The following is a 26,518-nucleotide window of genomic DNA, read 5'->3' on the forward strand; positions in this document are numbered from 1 at the left end:
GTTCAGTTAATATGAAGTCTAGACACGAGATTCCAATGAAACTATTTTAACATATATCGTATCTGTTTCGCGTAAATCAATGAACCATGTATAAACATGTCTAACAAAAGATTAGTGTAACAGACGATATGCTTAATAAAAAGTCGGGATTAGTTGAACGTAAGCGCCTTTGCTGACAATGTTGCTAAACATTTATGTCGAGGATTGCATGTCATGATATTCGGTACTTATTTCCTTACAATTCTAATGTATATTTTCATTGAAGTTTTTCTTTGTTTTTATAGATAATACATATTAAGTATAGCGTCCTCTCCTTATGAAGAGATTTGTAAGCAAGTTAGGTCACTTTGCTTTGGTCATCTCTGAACACAAGATGAATTGTTATAAATACAAATATAATTTTTTTCGTATGTTATTAAAGTCAAAGACGAATTAAATAAGAATCTGATACTATTCAAATATTTTGTAATTTGACGACGTCCGTCGTCGAGTAGCGTGTACATCGGTTTTTATGGGTGCGCCACTCCGAGTCCCGGGTTCGATTCCCGACCGAGTCGTAGAAAATGTTCTTTAGTTTTGTATGTTGTCTTGAGTCTGAGTGTTTATGATAATTACATTGGGATAAAAACATGTGATGCATGAACATGCATGTGATTGTATATGCACTAGAAGTAAGGATAAGCTTATAACGTCAAGTTTCCGACTCCGCAAAGTCAATAAATCTTTCTTGGGTTCATGGTATCCATTTCTATAATAAAATTCCGCAGACATTTTTAACTTTGCCGTCTCGTAAATTCAAATCGTTTATAAAAAATTCATTGGTAAATAATTGTATTAACTAAGATGACTATATTTTGATTTTGATTTTTGATGTTTTCAAATAAATATATATGATTTATTTTTCGATGTTTTTGGGTATTTTTAAGCGTTTAACATTAATGGTTGTTTAAACCTACTTCCTCTCAAATCAATTTTACTTAAAAAAACGAATAATATATTTCTGCGAAACTTTTAGGAAAGGGAAACATACAGATTCAGTGCGGTGGCGAAGGTGATGCGTGAACTCCTCAGTGGTCGACGGGCTCTCCTCGCCGGCACCTTGACCCAGGATCAGACGAGAGCCTTGCGACTGAAACTGGTCACTAAGCTAGACTGGGGTAACAGGTCAGTGCGGATTTCATTAAGACAATATATTCATATACATATTATTACAAACTTCTCATATATGGTCTTGATACTCGCTGTAGATAAAGGTATTATTAGCAAATGAGCTATCTAATTGTAAGTTGTCATATTACTTGGTGGTAGGGCTGTTATATTATTAGGGCCAAACAGCAATACTTGATATAATAGTATTGGTGTGTTCCGGTTTGAGCGCTTATCTATGGATGTTGGTAACCACCTACCATGAGGTGGCCCAAATTGTCGTCCTTTTAAATATTTATATTAAAAAACAATTTTTGGCTATTATTTGCTTAAAAATGGCAAATAAAGTGCTTTTGTAAAACACCAATTCTACTTTAATTTGAAATAAAAGATATATCTTATCGTATTTTAGAATTATAGGATCATGGCAAGAACACCGACACAGTCTCATTCAGTTTCTATAGCCGCTTCTGTTCTAGTCTAGATGTTATCTTTTCCGAACCCGTGGTAGCTTTTACTTGTACTATAAGTACGTTTTATAAATCTATGTTAATGAATATACTTTAATAATTTGTTTGTAGGAAAGTGCTTATCTCATAATATTCTGTTAAAAATAAAAAACAATTAACAATGAAGTTCATTAAAGATAGATTAATTTAGCATAACACCTGTAGTGGTGAAGCGGTAATGTTTATCGCGGTGGAACCGAGCGTTACAGCTAGTATTAAAATTGATTTAAATAAATTTGAGAAATAACAGCCTTATAATGGCTGCTAAAACTTAATATATAAAAGTCTAGAAACTTCTAAAGCTAACCAGAGATTTATTTAAATGACAGAATACTAATAAGAAATATTGGGGTTAATGTAATGTAATGTATGCATGGGGCATATCTTAAAAATACCTACTGAGTTTTTATTTTAGCTTTAGATTTTATTTCGTTACCAGTAACAGCTGCATTGCTTTGGATGTTTTTTTTTTAATTGTGTTATGTTTAAGGAATTATATACATGTTTTCTATTCTATAGTTTGTTGATACTTTGAAAATGAAATAACGTAATACAGGTGTATTGATTACATAGTCTATTTTTGTTTTGATATCCTGTGGTTATGATTATATTGCGGTGGCTTTTGTATGTATATTTGTGTTGTTTGTTTATGCCTCGATGGTTCAGTGGTTTACTCTTGAGGTTGTAGATAGAGGTACTGGAATTTTTATTCCGGTCAAATAAAAATATTTCTTTCTCAAGAAATTTCAGAAACAGCTCGAAGTTGAGAAGTTGGTATCTTTTGAATATTTTTTATTTAAACTTATTATTAAAAACAAGCAGTTCAATGGCAAGTTCATTTACATTTACACTTTCCCCAATAAAAAACTGGGCTTGTTGCTTTTACTTTATGCAAATAATTTCTTTTTTAAATAATTTGCTATCTCCAGTAATTCCATTCAATCTATGATATTTATTTTATTTTTTTATTATTTTTATTTAATAATCTAATTATAGTTTTATCAGTTTCTATACCAAAATGCAAACAGGTAGACACACGACTAACTTATACAAAGATTCTTTATCTTAAGATATGGCACATTGAAGTAAAAACCATTTAGTACTAGGGCTTGCTATAAGCCCACCTCTTAAATTGTATTACTTTAAGACCATCTTCAACCTTACCTTATCTCTTGTCACGTTAATAAAGCAAACACTTATTTAGTTATATAACTTTATTACATTAAAAATAGATGATTTCAAAACCACAGATAAATAAAAAAAGAACGGAAATGTTTTGCGATTTGTTTAATTCAAATGTAATAACCAAAAATACAATTAAAATATTCGGGCAAGTTCTTACAAGTCTTGATATCGGAATGATGTATGTGTCAGCGTTTCTTAACCGTTTAAAACTTGTGCATTAACGAGGATCGTATTGAAACAACGTCACGAAGTTTCCTTAAAACTAATAATAATTTCAATGGGCTAAAGAAAATCGGTTATGTAACGCTATTAAACACAAATGCGCAGAAAATAAAGCTGTTTTATATGTACTATTAATTACTTGCAGACATAAGAAACGTACGAAGACAATAAATGGTTTATTTCTAATTATAATCGTAATACTTAGTATAGAACATTATAATATCAATATATCGGGAACTTATTATGCTATTTGATGTACGATATACGAGATTCATGGAAGTCCAGTATAATAAGATCATAATATCTTAACGTATATGGCTTAATTGACTGCGATAACCACTTAAACCTAACCTAAATAATTATATAAAAAGGAATACAATGCATACGGAATGATAATCTGTAGTTTTAAAGATATTTATTCAAAATGCATATACGACGAATGAAAAACGAAAAGTATCAGTTAAATGGCACTAATGTTTGAGTGATACATTTGAGTATAATCCTCTATAGAATAAACACCTTTTCTTTTGCACCAAATATCTTTAACCTACTAGTAATAATATAAAAGAAAAATATCAAAAGCCATGTCAAATGTCAAAACTTATCTTTATCAAAGGAACCGTTTGTACTTTACTTTATTTGCCTTTTATATATGTTGTCTTTTCATTAAAAGGAATATCTATCAAAAGATCATTTTAATATACATTATAATCAAAATAAAATGTATTCGTTTGTCATTATTTATTTGATATGACAAACAGAACGTTGAGCTGGTGATATGTATGCCATTCTTTTCTTTAATAACTTCATTTTTAAACTTATCACAAATAATTATTATATACCTATTATAATAAAATGTTTGACACACTCTGTATACAGTCAATATTTCGTATACGTACCGTATAACTATACATATTTCCAAATACCCCAGAAATGTTTAACCAATTAAAACTACGCAAACAGTCTTTAGCGTTTTGAAATTAGTACAATAAATTCATTTTTAAAAACAAACATTCAACTAATGTCGGTCAAAACACGTCTTAAAATTTATTGAGACCTCAAGCTTATGCTTAACTAAGGCAAATACGGCTGCTCGCAAAAAGTATTATTGCCTACGTTAAAACAGGAATGTCATGAACGTTAATAATTTGCATAGTCAATGTACACAGCTCACTACTGAAATAGCATCCGTTTAATACAAATTCGTTTTTAAGCAATATATCCTCGATATATCGACCAATATAGTTCGAACACAAGATTTGAGAAACAGATATCAGATTGAAATAATATCAGAATTAGCAGATATTTCTCAAACGATGTGTTGGAACAGTATTTTTTCATTTGTTTTAATTTCGTTGAGAGGAATATATTGCTAGTTAGCATCGTAACCTTACGTCTCGGTTTCCTTTGAGAATTTGTCGATGTCGGGATAGATCGGTGCCATTTCGAGCGTAGAAGGCGCCGACGGTGGATTAGAGCCGAGGTGTAGTCGGCGAGCTAGCTCGTCCAACACCTCGCCGAAAACACGTAGTGAAATGTTCTGTCCAAGAAGATGCAGAAGAAGGAAGTCCCCAACCTATAATTTGAATTACCGTTTCAGTCCATATTTTACATAAGGAATTATTTTGGTTTCCACTTCATTTACTTTAAACTCATTAATAAAATATAGCGAGGCAACTGACCTGTGTCTTTCTAACAAGAGCCTCAACTCCATTGGGAGATCCAAATCGGAATCGTCGTTTAAGAATAGTCTCGCGGGTACTCGGCAAAAGAATAACAGCCGCTGAGTAAACGAGAGCCAAGCCGGAAACAACGGAGAGTATGATAAACCTGGAAATAATAAAAGAACATACATTATTAATGGCGTAATTGGATTTTTTTTTTGTTACATAAGATAAAACTAAATACAAAGCAAGCCTTGAATCACAATAAAACGATAATTTAGTCCGCGTTAGGTTCGTTCACCGAATCAAGGTTGTTTATAATTAAGATTAGGTGATATGAACGTTTGAGGCTCTCTTATATTTAAGTGCATGCAGTTAAGTTCAAATGTTTTAAATTTACTCACCAGAACCAAAGGAAAATGAATATCTTCTCGTTAAGGATGTTCAAAGCGAGAACGCACAGGGCGTCGTGTTTCTGGATCGTTCCAGAGGCTCCGTATTTGTGGAAAGTACATTTCGTGATCCTGGGAAATACTTCGATCTGCAAAGACACAATAATTCAATATATTAAGGCACTGAAAGTGATTGTACTTGTGGGTTCATTTGTGTTTAATTTATAAGAGCTGACATGGTCCAGTGATTAGAACAAGTTAATCTTACCCGACGCTTTGTGTGTTCGAACACTGGCAAGCAACATATTTTTTATGTGGTCATCCCGTGCTTGGCGGTAAAGGAAAAAAATCAAGAGGATTTATGTATGTATTGGATAAAAATCTGCCATATCGAAATTAGACCATGGCAAGAAGTGGTGGAATAAATACCAAATAGGCAGTTACTATATTTTTGTTTATGATTAACTTACCATAGGGTCAGTTCGCTGTTCCTGGTTCATGTTGGAGAATTTAACCACGTCAGTTCCGTAAGCTAAAAATGCGCCACCAAGGAATGTGTCCAAAAAGAAGATGTTGCCAACCTAAGAATATTATTTTTTATTAGTAATTTACCTTATAATGCAACACATGACATAGCTTATAGTGTCATACTTACAACGTTGACGAAGTTTAGAACCTCACAGAAGAAATAACCAAAGGAGTAAGTGTTATGCATATGAAGTGTATCAAGTAGGTATTGTACCAGGCGATTCTGAAACGAGACATTAAATGAATACCCTTTACAAATAAGAAGGTCATGAACATATAAATACCTAATAAATCGTTTACTAAAATTGTAAAGGCATTCTTCGATCACATTATGAAACAAAGATCGGGGGTCAATTATTAGGAACATCGAGTTTTATTAGTACGTCTTATCTTAATTGTACCAATTGATGGAGCTGGTCACTATGCTCATGATGAAATATACGACAATACATTAAAACAGAATTCGTGCGTAAAGATACTGCTTATTTACTTATAAGTGTCCATAAATGATATAGGAAATAAGTACGAAACAATATCCCTGTCTCGTGACATTATGAATTACATTTAAATAAACTTGAACCGTATACATATTTTAATAAGGTTTGATTTGAATTAGTGACGAAATGATTATGCATATTAATTATTTTGTTTACCTGACTCTTGGTTTTGTCGTCGGCAATTGTACCTAAAGTTCCGCGCATTCCATCAGATATCATGCGGACTTTGCCTTCTTCCCAGTTCTTCCAGATCCAGTGAGGGATATAGAACAGGAGACCCTTAAAATAAAAATGATTTATTGCTTACATGGCGATGTCTTATCTTTCCTACGAGTTAAAAGTAGGCCTTGTTCAACAGTATTTACGATCTCTTACTTTAATATGTTTAATTACACTGTAAATTAAAAACTACGTAATTCTCGTATATGAAAATGTATTTTTTTTTATTCTAATATAAAAACAAATGCTAATGTACATCCGTTCTTAACAAAATCCTTTGTTAGGTGTTAATGTAAGGAAATCAGGTAAGTTAACTGTATTTTTTTTCTTTTATTATATTTACCTGGAAGAACAGCATAAATGGCACCCATTGATAGTATGAATGGATACGTTTCTCTTCTTCATAATCGTTACCAAGACCTGGGTGGGCAATCCCCTTAGCTCCGCTGTAGGGCAGGGTGAACGTGTAAGTGATCCAGCAGTAAGTGTTAAGTATGTGTGTTGGAACAGCTCCATCACTGATGCAAGAAATCGGGTCACCTAGAAAAAAAAAAGATTGGTCTATGACTTATTTATTCAACCTTATTAAAAACCTTAAACAACCTTATTATTCCTTATTTAAGAAAAATAACTGCAGATACTATAATTATGCAAAAATTGTTTTCGAAATTTGAATTTATTATAACAAGAACATTCACGCTAAAAATTAATGGTATGCTCTGGATATGTTCCCATGTTCAACAATTTTTCTTACACGTTACTTCATATGCGGAACGCGAATGCTATCTACGAAGTATGAAGTAGGATGTATTACAGATTTCTCACGCGTCCTCGACATTGTATCGCATATTGCGGATGACACTAATGTTGGGTTTAATAGTGCAGCTGTCCCCACCTGCCGTAATTGTCGGTCGTGACTTGATCACCTTGTCCGTATTGAGGGTTATACTATCCATGATTTAAATAATTGGAAATAGTATAAGCACATTTAGGATTTAAAAACTTTAACTTTTCAGGTCATTTGTATTATTAGAAATTCGTTTTGTATCTACTTTTCCTCGTATTTTGCGATATAAACATACAGTTCCGCGAAGTTTGACAATGAAATCGTGTTTGCAAATTTCCAGTAACTTGAATATTACTCCATTATAACTGCCTGTAGTGTACTTTATACTAATATTTTTAAATTAACTGCCTTAATGAAGAAGGTAATAAAAATAATTAAACATTAAGTAAGGTTATATAATATATAACTCTTTTTATCAAAAGTTGATTTGAAAAATTCCGTATAAACGGCCCATTTATTCTTATTTGTTACATGACATTGAACTAGATGTGATTTGTCAGTGTGTATATCTAAACTAAACGCTCTTTATAACGTACAATGCGTGTTGTTAAACATGGACTCACAGAAACCGTATCTCAAAACTATGATAGTTTAACTTTAAAATCAATTAGATACTCGCCAGACAAAGTATTTATCCCATTGTGCCTAAAAAAAATACTGACCTATTGTCTATGGAATTCAGTAAGATGTAAATAATATTAAGCTTAAGTTGAACTGAATAAATAGTTAGAAGATTAGTGCCAATTGAACCAGTCGCGTGGTTGCTAATTGCCCTATAACGAGCACTTAGCATAGTTAGAACGTTTATCATCAAATTGCCTCAAAGTATACCATCGTAGATATCTCAATTCGACTCAAGAAAGTCGTTACGGTATTGGTTTATAGTTTTAGATATTTAAATTTTAGTAACGTTTAATTTAAATTACTTTTTTTGACCAATCTTAGGATATGATAAATGTAAATTGAAAAGATGATGTTATAAAGTATATGTATTTAACATTAAAACTATTTGGAACAAGAACTTATTTCGTAATTTAAAAAAATATCAATTATGTCGTGTCATGCTGATTCCTAAAGCAGTGTTTCTATGAAACGCACGCCACACGCTACTCGTTATAACAAAGATAAATATTAAGCAATAAAGATGCAAATGACATAAATAAACTGCAAATTGCACATATGCGATGGCAGTAAATTAAATTAGGTCATCTTCGTCTGTAATTGATGAGAATACAGGTACCAACTAATACGGGCGACTCGTGATAAGGTTAATTGCTAACATTGATTGCTGTTGCTCAATGTAACGACTATAGATCAACCATCCGATGTTGTATAATGTCAAATGTCAATGGTATGGCTTTGTGCGAACAGCAATACTTCGTATTGTTGTGTTCCAGTCTGAAGGGTCATGAGCCGTCTACTACACTTCTTATCCCTAATGTCTAAGGTAAAATACAAAACGGTCCTATTCTCGATATTGGCATTTTCCATTATAAAAATTCCAACATATGTTGCATTATTTCAAGCGATCTAGGCTTCTAGTCCTATTCTAGGTCACGGTAAACTTCAGGTCTAGTAAAGACTTGTGACACCTATTTGACTTTATTATTAAAGACAGAACATTCGAGATTTTCAGTGAGGTATCATAAAACAGATTCCATGATCACTACAGTTATAATAATATTTATATAGTATAAGATATAAATTTGAATTATCAACTCGGTTGTATAATATATGGATAATTAATATCGATATTATTCATGGGTTAAACTTTGTTATTATAAAGACGAGCAAGTTTATTGCTAATCGACAATTGGAACATATCGATATATATGTATTATTACTACCATTCATTTTACAGTAATTAAAGGAAACGAATCATCAACGAAATTTAATCACATTATTAATTTTAAGTGCTCGTAGAATTAATTATTAATATTTTGAGGAATACTTTAGATAAATATTATGTTGCAATAATCGAATCGTCTATTCGTTTGTATATTTATATAGTTTGCTTAGCAACCGCCTTGAATAGGCTTTATCGCAAACGTGTGCGGTTTTGATAACCTACACCTGGTCTGCAGATGTGGTCTCATAATACTAAACATCACAGCTTGCAACGTTGCAGTGATTGTAAAATGCAGACTGCTAATATTAACCCTTTTACACACTTGGATTAATCTTAATATATCGAAGATTTATTTGCGAAATCTTTACCATTTACAATGATTCACTTTTTTTAATAAATTGCGATAAGTTAGTAGACATCGTCAAGCCTTTTAAATGACGCAAAGGTAATGATGAAATCCTAAATAACCAATTTTATCAGCGACTATTTTAATTACGCAATAACCGTACCCAGTTCCGGTTTTTAAATAAATTGTATAAGTGAATAGTTTCAAATAGGACTTTACTAGGTGATACTTGTTTTAAGAAGATTTGAAATGGTAAAGAATACCTTAAATGTGTGCCTATCTTTATACCTCACAATAAATGTTTATGATTTGAAACGTGACCTAGTGCAATATACGGTTTGTAAATGTTAGCTCTGTTGATAAGATGAATTATATTAGAGGTTCTAGCATGGAATCTTCATCTAGAAACTATAAAACTAATTATAAAAAAATGTAGGAAACTATTATCACACAGTTATTATATCACATAATTGAATTTTATCACACAGTTCAAACACGCTATTTATAATGAGGGTACGATTTTGTTTCTTTTCAAATGTCCAACTTATATTTTTTATATCTGCCTTTACGTACTTAGAAAATTAAATGTTTCATTACGAAGCGGAACTAACTTATCTGACTCATAATAAATACGATGAAAGGTTTTATGAGGAAAATTATTCAAAATCTCATTACTATTCAAGGATAGATATGAAAGAATAGTAATTCCTAATAAAATTTTATCGACATATCCAATATTCAATTTGGTTAGGAAGTTCAAAACTAAAGCGGGAATTACAGTTGTTTAACTCTTCACTACGTGATTAAGCGGCTGCTTATATTGGTTGTATTATAAACAAGGGGCACATGATAACGCAGTCGTAAACAATATGCGATATTCGTTGTTACAGTTTTGTTGCCGCTCGAAGTCTCATCATCTCGGTAGCATAATTTGTAATTGAATACTGTTTGAAAACTCAAATCGACTAAAACAGGAAAAGTATAATGTTGGCCGTTTTATATTAACGTATAGCATCTTTTGTAGCGGAATTACTTTGTGGTTACTTATGAAACAATTATTCCATTTAATAACGCGATTAATAAAATGATTTCGAGTTACGTAAGCTTTCATTATAATTGATAGTTCATTATATATTTATATGAAAATTATTTTAATGTTGTTCAAAGTATAATAGTTTATATTATATACGTAATAGTCCAGTGCCCCAATTTGTTCAATGACTTCAATCTTATCACCTTCCCAGACGCCTCAGTATTTGTGTGTACAATCAATTTACACACGACGTCTTAATTTGGGTAACTGTTACATTACTTCCAGATGGCTTATTCAACAATGGACAAATGTGAGTCATTTTCCCCGTTCTGAGATGACTGACCAGACGGACGTTTATTTTCACCTATGCTCAGGTTAATAGTCCACTATTTCCGGGTCAAGATTTTGGTGTTAATTAACATGGATAATATTTCATGAATAATTAGTAACTTAATAGTGTTCTCGATTAACTACTTACTTTCTCTTTGTTTATTAAAAAACTTTCACAATGGTTTAAGCAAAATGATATTTAAATGCCGGCGTATTTGTTATTATTCATGATCTATTGTCAGGATGATAATTTATGCTAAAATATTTAAATTTTAAATGGCAGGCAGTTTGATATTGAAAATATAATGATAAAGGAGCCTCACCGATTAGATTATTAGCAGTAACAAGGATGCAAGACAGGAACATAATAGCCGAAGTGATTCTGTAATGCATCCTGAAGACCATGTTGTCGATGACCGCCTTGTCGATGAGATAGCGGACTTTGACAAAGCCCGCTACCGCGGATGCCAATCCGAACACAGCCATCTTTAATCAGCCTCCTCTGTCTGTAACAAAAGAGATATTGTGTTTTATATCCTCACCAAGCTCAATATTGAAATTTCTATAATTAAACACAATAGTCAACATAAGGAGTCACTATAAACAAATATAATCCAAACAGTGTCTGTTATTCATACGACATTAACTTAAACGGCAACTTTATTGCCCTCATTTTAAATTCTATAAATACTTTTAAATAAACCGAAGGAAGGCGAATACAGCTATCAACAATGTATTAATTTGTCACACTTATTTCGATATGAGAATTTAATTAGTGTTTGGGATATTCCACATTACGTTTGTTTGAAGTTTGTCAGAAGTTCAGAGTCCCGTTAAGCGACAATTATAGCTACCATATTTGGTTACGTATCATTATTCGAGTTGTTTCTTTAAATCAATGACCTCTCATGATTTGAATACCTGTCCGCTCACACGCATCATTTTACGTAATTTTTAGAAAGATATATTTTTTGTCGAGTTCTTAACATTTAGAGCCCAATTGATGGCAAACTTAGTTTTCAATATTAAATTGACTTGAATGAGCGTTAGGAATATAGCACATAAATGGGTACCAACTATCATAAGTGGCAATTCATCACAAATGGATCCAACCTTGAAGACTTCTTGATCCCGTTCCTACGCGGTGTCGTGTGTCTAAGATAAATTTTACTAAAGTCGTAAGGGGAACAAAAATTAATAACTTTGTCAGTGTCATCTTCAATTGTCTCAAGAATGTAGGCGTCGTATCTATTTTACTATACAATGTTGTTTTACTTTTATAATCGTATGGCTGATATATTTATAATTTCAACTTTTAAATTGGGTGTATATTGTATACATATTTGTCAATTGTGCACTCATATTGCTCAACATTCCATCATAATCTCATTATTTTCTTGGCTTGAATCGGCCCTGGTTGCGGTAAGGCGAATGGTGCGCAAGCGCAGGGCCTGAGGCGGGTCGTCGACCGCTGTTCGCCTCCTGCGTTTTAAACCTCCCCTCCTCTTCTCCCATTGCCTTACCGCCCTCGGTCCAGAGTGATGCATTGCGTGGCAAAGCGAATTTTACGCGCAAACCAGTTTACCCGTCCGGGTAGCGACAACCTTTGCCCGTTCGGTATGTTGAAGTCTACGATTGACTTAATTTCATGTATACCATTATAAGTAACCAACTAAAATAGGCTAAGCCTTGTATAATTTTGCTTGCTTATAAGAAACATCATTGACAAATTGAAATATTCTTTATTCGAGCAGGCCCAGCCCATTAAAGCATTTTTGTGTCATGTTACTGTGTTGAATTATATGTAAAGCTACAATTGGTTTGGAATTGGTTCAGATTGGTTTCTTTTTCTGTTATATTCATTGTCTATTTATGGCACCTGTTAACTGATAAAATAAGTTAGGCGTAGGGAGTTAAGTAGCTGAATGACCGTACCAACATACAGTCCACGATTTATGACATGTAAGGGCGTATGATTGGGCATGTTCGAGTAAGTTTCGTGTTACGTATTAAAGTTTGTTACATCTGAATAGAGAACAAAAACTGATGTCAATTGTTTCGAAAAAAAAAGTTCGCTAAATATAAATACTTAGATGGTCAATAAAACTATCACGGAGTTCTTTTTTTGTTCTTTCAGTTCAATAACCATTTAATTTTCGAACTTGCTTAGTTTTTTGTCGGCTTGACTGACTTAAGGATAGCGTAATGTTATCGGCTATAACGATTTCGGCTTGTTAACAGCTGCCGGCACGCGTCGGTCCTCTAATACTAAATATGGCAGACGGACGCGAGCGTACAACTTCCATAATGCAAGCAATACGATCGTGGGAAAGAATCTATGATCATATTAGTCTTGGTAATTTACGCACATGTATGAAGATTAATGCATCGTTAAACTCGAAAGTTATCAATAACAAGTCTCAAACTATTTGTCTTTTCTTGGACGCAGGCAATAATTTCTATTTTTAACGTTGAGAATTGTGATATGTACTAGAATTCGAGTGAATGGTGAATTGTCGTCTGGCGTTATCTACGTGATCTAGCTATGCCGCGGTGTTCGCCGGACGATGACGTCTAGTCCGATATAATTAACTCCATTGACTATTGCATCGTTCCACGTTGTTTACCTCGTAGATATTATGGGAAAACACATGATTGGAAAACATTGAGCTTACTTTTTTTTTAATAAAAAATAATCGTGTTATTATAACTTGTGTGTTTTTTTAAACAAATTATATGGGAGTGAAGTATTAAGATGATTTTTTTTATATTACAAATGAAATACTTATTAATATTCTATATCTATGAATGGGCGTGAGTAAGATAAGCCTTTAGGTAATATCGGTCATCGCATCCGCCGTCCTTTACCAGTCACCAATATAATATCATAATACGGAAATGCGCTCCAAACCTACATTGTGGTTGCAATAGAGGTTTCATATAACATGACTTGAGGTGATAGATTATTATATGTTTATGAATTTATGATATATTTCAATATAAGCTCTCAACAGCGACCGTTCTCATATTAGGTAATATAATTTTGCGATGTAATTATGTTTGTTTTTGATACTAAAAGTAATCATCATAAACTTTTATTTCAACATCGTAAAACGTCAAACTGTTTTCATAAGATTCTTTAAAACACTTTTTGATGGTTATAATAAAACAAAAGAAGTTTCGAGCAATGTTTTTAAATAAAATACGAAGTAATAATTGTATGCCCTCATTATACAAGTGGAGTGACATCGGTCCGCCTTAGCAATATTATGATCCGCCAGATGTACTGTTATCACAAAGGTCAAAGTTGCGAGTTAATCAAGATACAAGTCGCGTATAGAAAAACTTGTCAGACTAATTGTTATCGCGTGTTTGCAATAACAATGAACTGTTTTAAACTACATAATGCATCAATGATTCACGATAGTTGACAAAGAGCTGACTCGATAGAAGCAAAGAAATGATACGAAGCGTAAGACATGACACAATTTGGCAACTTTCTTGCGAAAAATGTAATAACTGACTCTGCTTTTACTTGCGCGTTAGTCATTTTATAGTCAAGTCAGTCATGTTCTTGTAAGATATTACTGTTTTTTTTGTACGTTCCGAAGCGTTGGAATCCTATTTGTTCGGTCGTCGTTTTGTTTAAATCACACGTGCACAGCAACGTATGCCTCAATATGGATTTTTAAACTCGTTTCTCGGTGTGACTTTGCTTATTGAGCTGGACATAAATAACAAAAAATATATTGAACTAGCTAGTATATCATTATCAAATTTCTTTTGGGATGAGGAAATAATGAGACAGAATGAATTTCGTATTTACAATATTGGTCTGTTTTGCGGTAATTAATTTTGTACATCTTTAATTAATCCTTCTTTTTTTGAATTTTAATCTTGATGACATTGAGCTTTACTACGTCTCATTTTATTTGAGTATTATTACATGAACTAACTATCTTCATAATACATGTAACTAAAATTCATAAATCGTGATTTAAGAAAATATTGGTCTCACAAAGATCTTTAAATTCAAATAGAAGCATATAAACGGGGATAGAGGTTATCATGTGTTCAGGATCACTATGCAGGTGGCGGGCATAGTCCGTGACAAGAATTCCTTGTTTGTGACCTGTTAAAGATATGCTCATTGCCCGTGCAATGAACTACATGCTGTATGTATTACACTTTGTATTCATTTCGACTACGAAATTTAAACGTTTGGCTTAACGATCCGTTTTGGTAACTAATTTATTTGATGTATTCCGTATCTCCATCAAAGATAAGGTTAAATTCTTATCATTAGTTTCTCATATTCAAAGCAAATAGAAGATACCGTAACGTTAAATCACACGATTCGAGGAATCGATGAACTATAACCGTTTTTTTTTTGCTCTTTCAAGTGTATCGAGGTATTTTTTCTTATATTTTACACTTCAAACCCTAATACGTACTATAATTATGATCATGGGAAAGGTTCTTCAAACCATCGCATCATTTTCTAGTCGCGTCGGGCGCATTGTAATTTGTTATTCAAATAAGTTTCGAGAATTCGTGTTTTTTACTTGGCTGGAATTAAGAGTCTTTTTGAAATATTTTAAAAATTAGAATTCGAAGAGTATAGCGGTATATATTTTTAGCTATATTAGTACAATCAAAGGTTAAGGTTTTATATATTATGTAAATATAAACGTTTAAATGTAATTATAATAACACATTATGTAAATTGTTTATCAAGAACAGAAAAAAATATAATAATTACAAATCGTAAATGGTATATAATATATCCCTAGGTGTACTTACTTGTCTATATTTGTGCTGGACGTAATTGCAAAAAGTTTGTTAACATAAATAGAAACAAAATAGTTTGAACTTGACGATGTCAAATTAATTCACACTGACACAGTCTAAATATTTTGTAGTTGATAATGCTCTGGTTGATAACACTAAACTAAATCGAAACAGTATTCTTTGTTAGTAGGTAATTACAATCTGTCCTCGGTAGAACATTTTAAACGAAATTCATTAAGGATTTAAAGAATTCAATAATCGGCGAATGAAATAATTATGTAATTACCGATTTAATAATTGAACGATTGTCGTTATAGTACTATTAATGAGTAATGCAATGATGACAATAATTTACTTCATAATTGTTATTCAAGTGACTGTTAAAATTTAAATGTACGTGGCAATATTAGGTCAGATTTACAAACAAACAATTAATAATAATAAATCGTAACTCGTATCTTTTGTTCTATTCATAAAATTCCCAGTAACCGGCACAGCGTCCCTTCCCCTTTTTTCAGGTAAATAAGAGCATAGTCGCTACCTGTGGAAGACTTTACACCTCGTAACTGGTTTGATTCATAACCTGCACATTTTACGTCACCTTCATCTGTCATGTTTAACGAACCGCCCTTACAAGAAAGCGGAGCAAATAAAAAAAGATTCGATGGCTATGCAAGAGGCTTTTGTTCCTGCACATGCTCATATGTATGCCGTCAAACTGCATTCCACCGTCGTCGATAGCCGCTAAGCGTGTCTCAATACATTCTGAGCTTTTGTAACATAGCTTACCTTTTCAAAAGTAACTGTTATTTTACCCGCCGAGATTTTGTAAAACGCGCACGTCTCTTCGTATCACAACACAACAAACACAGCGCGTTCGATTGCACGTAGTCACGTCAGTTTTACGTCATATTATTTGGGATACGTAGGTTAGTGAAGCAAAATTATTGGAGTAAAACGAGTGGCATTAACGCCGCCACGCCGCACACCAGCTGCTCATGGGTTGGGAACGCGAACTGGAAAGCGCACTCGACTCGATCGGCTCGAGCGTCGACTCGCGCGTGTATCACTACCGAACAGCAGCGTATGCGCATCGATGCCTGTCTCTTTCTCGCGCACGTCATTGGTGCTACTAACTTTAACCGTCTCGCTTCCCCCAAATCTGAGTAAATGCACAGTAGTCAAGTCTCGAGAATCCATCGGGGAACGAGTTCTGTCTATCTCGACTTCTTGCGTTTTCTCCGTGGCGGATGCTTCAAAGTTTTGTACGCCAATTTAAAGCGGTTATGAACATGATTACTGATTGTAACGGGTGAAAATTGCTCGCGGCTTTTAATTAAATACATTGGTCACTCCTGTTATTATGTAAGCTTTAAATATTAGTTCTACTCATTGTTTGTTTGTACCCGCTTTATATTTGAAATTCCGTATAAAAATATTCAACTTGAAAAGTACACAAATACACATTTTGATATACATATCTTAAACAACTAGATAGTTTTTACAATATAGGTAGGAACATTTGTAGTTTAATTAACGGGATGAATTTAACTATATTGTTTATTTATTATGGCCTTAACTTTGTAAACGGGTCTATATGTATTTACATATATTTTTACGTAAAGTAATTATGCATTTTTTGCTTTAAATAGCTACATGGCAAGCAATTATTCTTTATTAACGCACGTGTAATATGAGTATCACTATAATTTATCATTCTTAATCATTGAAGTAGAATTCATTAAACTTTATGAATACTACATGTCTGCGTTCTCGCCTCTCGCCAATGTGAACGGGCCATCACAATTAATAATAATCTATCCAAAGAGGTCTGGTCTGGAGCTGAGGTCAGCTGCTCTGTCATTGGCTAGGCATTTTGACCGTTCTACCTGTGCTCCGATCGTTTCTTTTATTTTTTATACATGAAGCAAATTGCATGGCTCATGCTCCTCGAGAATTCACTATATCATGACATTAAAGAGAATACTAACATTTTCCTTCTTTTATAGATTCACTTAATTCAATCATTCTTTACGAGTATTATTTTAATGCAATTAGTCTATCATTATCATTACTAAACTCGTGACTAGTTGACGTCCCGATGCCTAACTAAAAGTATTTGAATTTACGATTATTCGATGAAATATTAAGTAACATATTTTTTATGTTAAATATTTGCTTTCTTAAATACATATTTTAAAAAAATCTCAATAATAAATCACCCATACTTATTTTAACATCATTATTATATTATTATTATTAATACAAGAGAATCAAGCATGGTAGTCATAAATATTAAAATATTTATAATTTCTGCTGAAGGATTAAGTATATATTGAAATGCTATTTTTGTTAAATCGTAGAGAAAATCGTCGATCTGACGTTTTTTGCAATTGATTGAAGAACTGTGTATGTGATATGTACATATAAGTATATATTGTTTGTTTCAAATATATTAATAGCAAGCAATAGCGCGCAAAAAATATTCGTGACAGTATCTATAAGTATATAATGAGTCACTGATTTAAAATCACTTACAAAAAATTTAAAGGCAAAAAATTGTGGTTCATTTTATCAGATATTTCAACAGCACAGTATGTTCTTAATCATAATTAATTATATCCTCATTATACGAAATTATGTATTTAACCGTGTGCCGTTTTGCTTGACACTAATGAGAGTAGCTTTTGAGTTATTACAAGATTACAATTGAAGTTTAAGAGAACACTTGAGGAAAAAGAAATGGCCAGAGGCCTTACATATTATGAATCAGCATAGGGTAGGCCGGATGAGTACGCAGATTGAGATTGCTTGGCGCGATATTGAAACTTATTATGTTATTTGCTATGTTATTATTTATAAATAGCTAACTTAGGATAATAATTTTATGTTCGGTAGCTACTAATTCGTCTTTATTATATTTATACGAAATTAAGAAAACCCGTCAAACATTGCTAGCGATCATTTAAAGGATAAAGAAATATGTTGCGGTCCTCTAGCGTGTGACAATAAAGTAATAGTATAAAAACTCTTCTTTGATAAAATGCATCAAAATATGCCAAACTTCATGGTGTTCGGGAAAACGGCATTAAATCTTTTAATTTCAAACAAACTTACCAATATTTTATGAGTGTGATATTAATCACACTCATAAAATATTGGAAAAATCTGTCAATTATGACAGATTATCTCAACTTACTTACAGAGAATAAGTTATTTTTAATTCAATATCCTTATCTTTGTTTTGTAACTCAGATGTGCAATAAGAACAGATTTTTCGGAATTTATCATTAACTTTTATCATTTATTATCCTACTCTGAATGAAATTATTACACTGAAAATATATTTATATAATTGAGCTGATAAAACTTCATCGCGGTAGTCCTAGTTATTGTTATAATCACTGTAACAAACAATGTGAGCGCCATTAAATCGTAGAAATTCAACTGTTACAAATTTATTATTCGATAAAAAAAGACTATTAAAATAGTTTTGCAAAATGTTTTATGTGTGTGAAGCTACTTCATATCGGAACGTATAGTATCGAATATCACCATATAACTAACTCCGATTAATAATTTGCCACGATATGTAATATGTCTATAGAACTGATAGGAATAAACGTCTAAAGTTCAATGCGCTAAAAACGCTACCAAAACTTGATATACCAGTTCGACGACTGTCATGCGAGATCTAGACGTCTAACTAATTTCGTATCTGATGTAAGATTATAGATATATCCGCAACCTCGATTCATTATTCACGTAACGTTATGGAGTTTGATGGTAAGTAGATTGTAATATGCAATAAAGTATGGTAACTACGTTTTGATAGTCTAGTCTCAGATCTAATCAGTTAAATGTTTTTGTTATACATTTATTTATTACAGTAATAAAGTGTCTTTAAAAATGTTTGCTTCAGTTGAATTTTATACTATTAACTACAAATTTTAAAGTCAAGTCATTTTTTACCATAAAGCTTGATTATGTTTAAAAGAAGATATGTGTGATAAAAATATTCTTAATTATAATTTATATAACAATTCAGCGTTGATCTATCCCGAGGTGTTAGGTTCAAATTCTAGGTCGGATAGATATAACTTATTGGTTATTTCTGTCTGTCTTAGTGATAGCCCGGAATGTGGAAGTTGGAAGTATGTACACTCTGATGCCTCGGAAAGCATTTCAGTCTTTGGTCCTGCTCATGAACTCTTTTCGGTCGCATCGAATTTTTCGTCCCATCATATAATAAGAGAATTTTCCATCCCATCATATATAACACACTCGTATGCACTAGCGCTTTACCAGCTAGTCCTTTAAGATTTTACAAATCAAGCAATAAATGCGAAATTGGCAACGAGACAAATGTTCGCATTATTTATGCATTAATTAAACTTGTCTGGATCACTTACGTATTACGTCATTGTTAGTAAGCGCTGTCATACCGGACATACAACTTTTACAAAAAAAAATATTCTACTAATACCAAAACGTAAATTGTCGGTTTGAAAATAAAGAACTAAATCGTTGATCTCGTTCTATACTTACTGAAAATATCTTCATGACTACTGCGTCTTGAAATAGTTTTCTTCGACAAACTTGAAAAATTAGCTTTGGTAATGGAAACAAGTATCATTAGTCCTAGTCTTTCCACTAAGCTCATACATAAATCTCTTTTCGTCGTATAATATTATAATTTCAGTCGTCAGAGTTCGTCAAAATTTACAATCACACAGAGTTACTCTTACATTTGTAAGTATTATATTTTCTATATCAACATTATTCTGAATGACCGATTGTGTAATGAATATCCTTAGAAATTGTAAGCGCAATACAAATAATTACAATCGAATGACCACGTGGCCTGTTAACTTGCAAATTCTTATTTCTTTGTTTATATAATAAAATTTGAAACATGTCGTGCATCGGGATTCTGGAGACGGTTGGTATCGACGTCAGTGAGTGTCGCTCGTTTAACTGGTTTAGCAACCTTCTTGCACCACGCCGAAAGAAATATGTGTGTGTGTGTGTGTGTTTTTGTTTGATATTCGAACTTATTATACAATTTATCACATTATTGTTTTATTTTTATATAGCAACCGTATATAGTTACAAATGTGTGACAAAATATAACTACAACATTTCATGTGATATTTACTTAAGCTATCCTTATTAGTATAATTGCTGTTTTTCCATTGATGTCACTAGTTTAATTTTTAATTCGACTATAAGTTGAAGAAGTATATAATTATCGAATAATTGGTTCATGCCTACTGAAGAACTTAGCTCGTTTCGAAACGTCGACCAATTCAAGTTTTTACTTTATGTAACTTTTTTTAATTTATTTCGTCGGAAATAAAATATAATGTCAGGGCATATTCGAATTTGTTAAAGAATTCTCGGTACGGCTTACATTAAACTTGTTTTGGTTACATCATTTTTGAAATCTTGACATGCAGAGATATTGTACCTTGCTACGTGAGTTGATTGGATAGGTACTTTATGCAAAATGTCATCTTGGAACATATGATTCTTAGACAGGAGTTGATATATAGATATATATGTCGTCTAGTTCAGATATTGTCTTATCCATTTCTTGTTGTAAGTTTTGCTTCGTAATTGAAAATGATTAAAATTTTAAGCATGAAATATACTAATAATTCTAATTTCATGATGAGTACGTGATCAACAATGTCTTTTCATTTACTTGTTCAAATTCAGTTCTCATATAAACATAACTAGTGCCATAACTTAGCACGGGTGCTATTAACAAAGAAAATGAGAAGTAAGCATTGAGAAGCAATCTTAGCCATTCAACATTAAATAGATGTATTTATTAATGTTATTGTTTGAAATACAATTTATACATTAAACTTAGACTGAGCGAGCTATATCATTTAAATCAAAACGTTTAAAATAGGCGGTAAATATTGGTTGTAAAAATGCAAGGCTGTTTCTATATGTAAACGTTTTTAATGCTCAGCGGTAAGTAATTTGGAAACACAATTTTCATGAGTAAATAGAACAAACTTTAGCAATGAATACTGTAGTATTTTTAATTTAAAGGCTTAAAATAAAATACCTTAAAATACCTATTGATAGTCAATATTGCTTGCTCGGTACAAGTTCTCGGTAACAGTTTGGTGATTCACAATAAAATATTCACGGCGTGTATGTTTTAGTAGGTAGGTATACATTTGCATGTTTTTTTTACTCGGAATTATGTCTTGCACGAGCCTTCGAAAAACGTGTTACTAGTCAGCTTTTTTAAACTTATAAGGATAATAGGTTTTATAACGAAACTTTCATGTCATCGTACCTAATTGCGGTTTTCCTGAGATTTAGAAATGGGACTTCGTAATTCGTAATGTTAAGTATTATTAATTAATAAGTAATTATATTATAGTAATATATAAATGTATAATCATTAAGCTAAATGTTCAATTATATAATGCCTCTTTAATAATAATAATTATATAGTTAACTATGAACGCTGAAATTTAGTAATTACTGCGATGACGAATTAAGATTCCTATCTGCATATTTTGCAATCGACACTGTCGTGCATTGTTTGGACGTTGACAATTTTACAATTACTATTAATATCTTAATTATGAAGATATATCTTTTTGATTGAATGTTTATGGTTTAAATTAGGATATATATTTCAATATATATTAACATTAATAAATAGATGTAACTAAACCAATAAAAGTAGCCGCACTAGCTTTCAAACAGCATCTTCATAATTAGTATGATCGTAGTTACGTATTCAAATTGAGTGTATATGAATGATTTTAACGGTTTTTTATATCATGTTGCAGAAAGCTCGGACTCGAGCTGGTGCCTCGTCGCGGCGCTGAAGCCGTTGACCCGGAGGATATAAGCTTAGTCGAGCTTTATAGAGTACACGCCGAGAGTGCCGAACGAGCTGCAGCAGTAAGCAACTCATTATTGCTATATTCATGATAACCATATTAGGTACTATATAAATACAAAATAATTTGTCTCCTTCTTTCGAATGTCAAATGAGTGATAGCAGAAAGAGACGGCAAGATTCATAACTATTCACTCCAATACCATGTGATTTGTTTAACGAAAGATTGATTAAAAATGTATACGAAGTTGTCACGTGACAACGTTGACTTGTCTTGTTTATATAGTGTTCGAGACTAACGGTTTCAAAACTTGATTTGTCACGATTGGTATTTCTTGAAATTTGTTGGAAAATTATTGATTTATAATTATAGGTATACGACTGTTCTAACTATACGTAACAATAGTATCTTAAAGGATATGTTATCCTGAGAATACTTCTAATATTTGCTTGAGATGTTTTAGGGTTTGAAACATTTTTAATAATATGAAATATTTATTTAAAAAAATCAAGTATGCTATACACTATAGACAGTTTAAGTTTTCTTTATTAGTCATATTAATTTTTATTTGTGATCTCATAATCGAACCATATTTTATGCTCATCAAGCGAATCCCCGCGGGCGATGCCACTTATATGCGTATGACGAAATCTTTATTTGATTTTTGTTGCCCATTTGCATACATATAAAGCACCGCTCTGCATTTTTAGTTAGAAAAAAATACATTTTATATAGCATTGGTCAAACTGATGATATTATTAATTTTAGAATGAAAGATTAGATGAGAATACTTCATTGTGATTTATTTAACATTAATAAAGTGCCTGTTTAAAACGTCGTCTCCAATTCGTAAAATCGATCACATCCGAATTGAATAAGATTTTCCAAATTATCAATAAATATTTCTTATGTGAATATGATCTTTACACAAACGTAATAACTTGTAATATCATATATTCTTCAATTTGACAAGTCACTGACGCGAGAATCTATAGCGTCGAATAGCGTCGAATGGCGCGATAGGTAGCTCTTTCTATTGTTTGTATAAATCGGCAGTAATCGGTTTTATTGAATTTGCTGATGTTACATTTAAGTTGTGTCGTATTATACCAATTCTTTTTTCTTTCCGTCGAAGTTTCTTTCAAGAGAAGTCAAAAATTTTATTCGTCAAAATCGTTTCGGTCATGAATTGTTACCCTCCCAACGTCCACATAAAGTTTACAGTATATTTTATGTATCTGAAAATTTCACATATTTCTTGCATTAAAACTGTCGACTTCGTTTTCGAGCCATTGACTCACTTAGTGATAAATCAGTCGTTTTAAATAAATCATATCTTAACCGTGTGTCTTTGTATGCGTAATTGACAATATCCTTTTACATTGCCGCGGCAAATCTTGCGCATACACAGCATTAAGCCTTTTGTAGATCTCTGTCGGTACAAACAGAGATATAATCGCTCATATTTCTTAATAGTGAAGTATAACACTCGCTTGTATAACCATAATGCATCAACATTATATGTCCATTATGATGACAACGCAATTTTTGAATTTCATTGAAAATTGAAAAAAAAATTACTCAAAAAATATTATTTTTATGAGGAGGTCTTTTTTTCAAGTCCGGTTAGCACCGCTACTTTACTTTATCGAACTTATTAAAACTGTGTCGTAATGTGCTCGACATGTGCTTTCATGTGCAGATGTAAATAAATAATATATTTTTTTAAATTGAACATCAACATTAAACGTAGATGTTTTAAATGTTTAAAGATAGGTATCGATGCGAAGCTGAGAGGAGATAATGTAAGCTATGGAGAAGGGAAGATTAAAATAAATACAGAAATATTTTATTAGGTTGATTGATGCTGTAAAAATCTCACAAGTGTAATACTGACAACCAACTTATTGTGATACATGTCATTTCGATATGTATACGCGTATTTAATAATAATTATCGTAAATGGCGTATATCTCATTCTGAAATTTCAATTGTTTTGCGGTGAGTTTCGAGTTTCTTGTTAAATAATAACCTAACAGATTATTACTAGTTTTGAATAACATTGGTAGAATTATCTATTTTTGGTATTATATATTATAAATATATGTTATGAATATCATTATTATATTATGATATACAAATGATGCATAATGATTTATGATATACAAATAAGAATTAAAATAGTTTATGTATAAATCATGACCGCGTGTAATCGCGGCAAGAATGCTAACAGAATTTCGTCAATTCCGATCGTCTGGGCAAAAATGAACCAGCCCTGTCACTAGTGCATTTAAGAGGTGTTATAATGAAGGTTTTTGTACTTCTGCTCATATTGTTATGTTGTTACGATTATTTTAAATTTTAATCAATGTTGTTGACAATTCAATTATATCAGTTGTACTTATTTATAAGGCCATAAAACCATCATAACCAAACATAATATGATTTTACTTATAATTTATATTTACGTGTTTTCAGTGGCGTGGAACCCTACGTCGTGCTGGTGGTTCTGGGAGCAGTTTCAATTCCGGCACGCTCACCAACAATTCGAACATAACAGCCACCCCAGTCCAGTCACACTATCTAATATGCAGTATGCGCGACTTCGGTCACACAGCTGGCGGTGACGAGGCTGAACTGTTGTTGTGGCTCCACGACGCGAGGAGAGCTCAGCCCCTGTCGGAAAGATTTCGAGTTCGGATAGCGAGAGATGGCTTTTCCAATTATGTGGACAGACTTCACGCAAATAGTACACTTTTTGCAGTAAGTATTTATTAATTTTATTGAGTGTTATTTTTTATGGGCCACCTGATGGTAAGTGGTCACCATCACCCATAGACAAGGACGCTGTCAGAAATATTAACTTTTCCTTACATCGTCAATGTGCCACCAACCTTGGGAACTAAGATGTTATATCCCTTGTGCCTGTAGTTACACTGGCTCACTCACCCTTCAAACCGGAACACAACAATATTGAGTACTGTTATTTGGTGGTAAAATAACTGATGAGTGGGTGGTACCTACCCAGACGGGCTTGCACAAAGCCCTACCACCAAGTGTCCATACCCTACCATCAAGGTATCTTTCGTTTTTGCTCGGGGAGTATTTTATATTTATCAACTCTCAAGTATTTGTTTTATTTATACAGTGGTTATTAGCAATTGGTATAAGGTTCATACTGTCGTAACTGATTTTTCTAATACAATATTTAGAAATACATACGACTAGCTTACTAGCTAAATTTATACGATCAAATCAATTTTTTATATTTCTTTCGAATTTTTTTAATTTAATACTATTATTAAAACATGCAAGTAATAATATCTCGAGATTCATGTTTTTATTAAAGGTTGCAATATAATATGCAATTTGCAGAATAGCTGTAATACCTTGCAACATAATTGCTTAGATTCTCGGCCTGTCATATTATTATGTTTGTGATTGTGTTGGAATAATATTGGTAACTATGAATAAAGTTTGGTATGAGTATTGAAATTATCATTATATATAGAAATACATTTGATGTTATTATTACTTGATGGCAGAGTTTTAAGCAAGTCTGTCTGGCTAGAAACCGCACTCAAAATATATTCTACCGCCTTCAACACATATACTGAACACAACAATACTAGTTGTATTGCAGTGATCCGCGTTGAAATTGAGTGAGCCAGTGCCACCTATGGGACAAGGACGAAATCATAGTTCTCGATGTGGTGCATTGGTGTCGTAAGAAATAAATAATGTATTGGAATGGTGCATTTGCACAACCACTATTTTACATTAAATAAGAAATGAAAAAAAATAATGGTTAATAATAAAGAAGATATTTCGACTTGATTATTTTTTGTTTCGACATAAACAATGGAAGATAATTTAAAATTTAATTTGTATATGCACGGTGAAACATTACCGCGACTATTTAATATGACTTTTAAACTTAAATATAACCAATTTTAAATTAGTATCGCATTGAATGCTTTTAAAAACAATTGGTTTCTCTTTCTTGTTAAACAATATTTGTCATTAAACGCATATATTATGTATTTATATAATAACATATATTAACCTTCAATCTTTTAAAA

The 26,518-nt window shown here is 32.2% G+C and overlaps 2 protein-coding genes across 2 annotated transcripts in view; one reads left to right on the forward strand and one right to left on the reverse strand.

Moving 5' to 3' along the window:
* The window catches only part of LOC124530726 (dedicator of cytokinesis protein 3), a 58,153-nt gene that overhangs the window by 4,906 nt on the left and 26,729 nt on the right, over positions 1 to 26,518 (forward strand). Inside the window, exons 4-6 of the mRNA XM_047104985.1 lie at positions 1,016 to 1,164; positions 22,383 to 22,497; positions 24,915 to 25,199. Coding sequence (XP_046960941.1) covers positions 1,016 to 1,164; positions 22,383 to 22,497; positions 24,915 to 25,199 — 549 coding nt within the window. The remainder of the gene's footprint in view (positions 1 to 1,015; positions 1,165 to 22,382; positions 22,498 to 24,914; positions 25,200 to 26,518) is intronic.
* On the reverse strand, positions 2,928 to 16,629 carry LOC124530725 (innexin inx3). The gene is made up of 9 exons (XM_047104984.1): positions 16,348 to 16,629; positions 11,091 to 11,273; positions 6,706 to 6,902; positions 6,300 to 6,422; positions 5,774 to 5,869; positions 5,589 to 5,699; positions 5,131 to 5,267; positions 4,745 to 4,892; positions 2,928 to 4,638 (listed from the first exon to the last, which is right to left on the reverse strand). The coding sequence occupies exons 2-9, from the start codon at positions 11,251 to 11,253 to the stop codon at positions 4,453 to 4,455; spliced, it is 1,161 nt and encodes a 386-aa protein (XP_046960940.1). The 5' UTR covers positions 11,254 to 11,273; positions 16,348 to 16,629; the 3' UTR covers positions 2,928 to 4,452.

The sequence above is a fragment of the Vanessa cardui genome, chromosome 6, assembly GCF_905220365.1.
Source record: "Vanessa cardui chromosome 6, ilVanCard2.1, whole genome shotgun sequence".
NCBI lineage: Eukaryota > Metazoa > Arthropoda > Insecta > Lepidoptera > Nymphalidae > Vanessa > Vanessa cardui.

Bases quoted from the DNA above. Each gene is read 5' to 3' on its own strand.
- LOC124530725 (XM_047104984.1), bottom strand. From the start codon at position 11,253: ATGGCTGTGTTCGGATTGGCATCCGCGGTAGCGGGCTTTGTCAAAGTC. The intron at 5,700-5,773 runs GTAAGTATGACA...TAATATTCTTAG, and splicing joins TTCTAAACTTCGTCAACGTT to GTTGGCAACATCTTCTTTTT. The intron at 4,639-4,744 runs GTCAGTTGCCTC...TTCAAATTATAG, and splicing joins CTCTTGTTAGAAAGACACAG to GTTGGGGACTTCCTTCTTCT.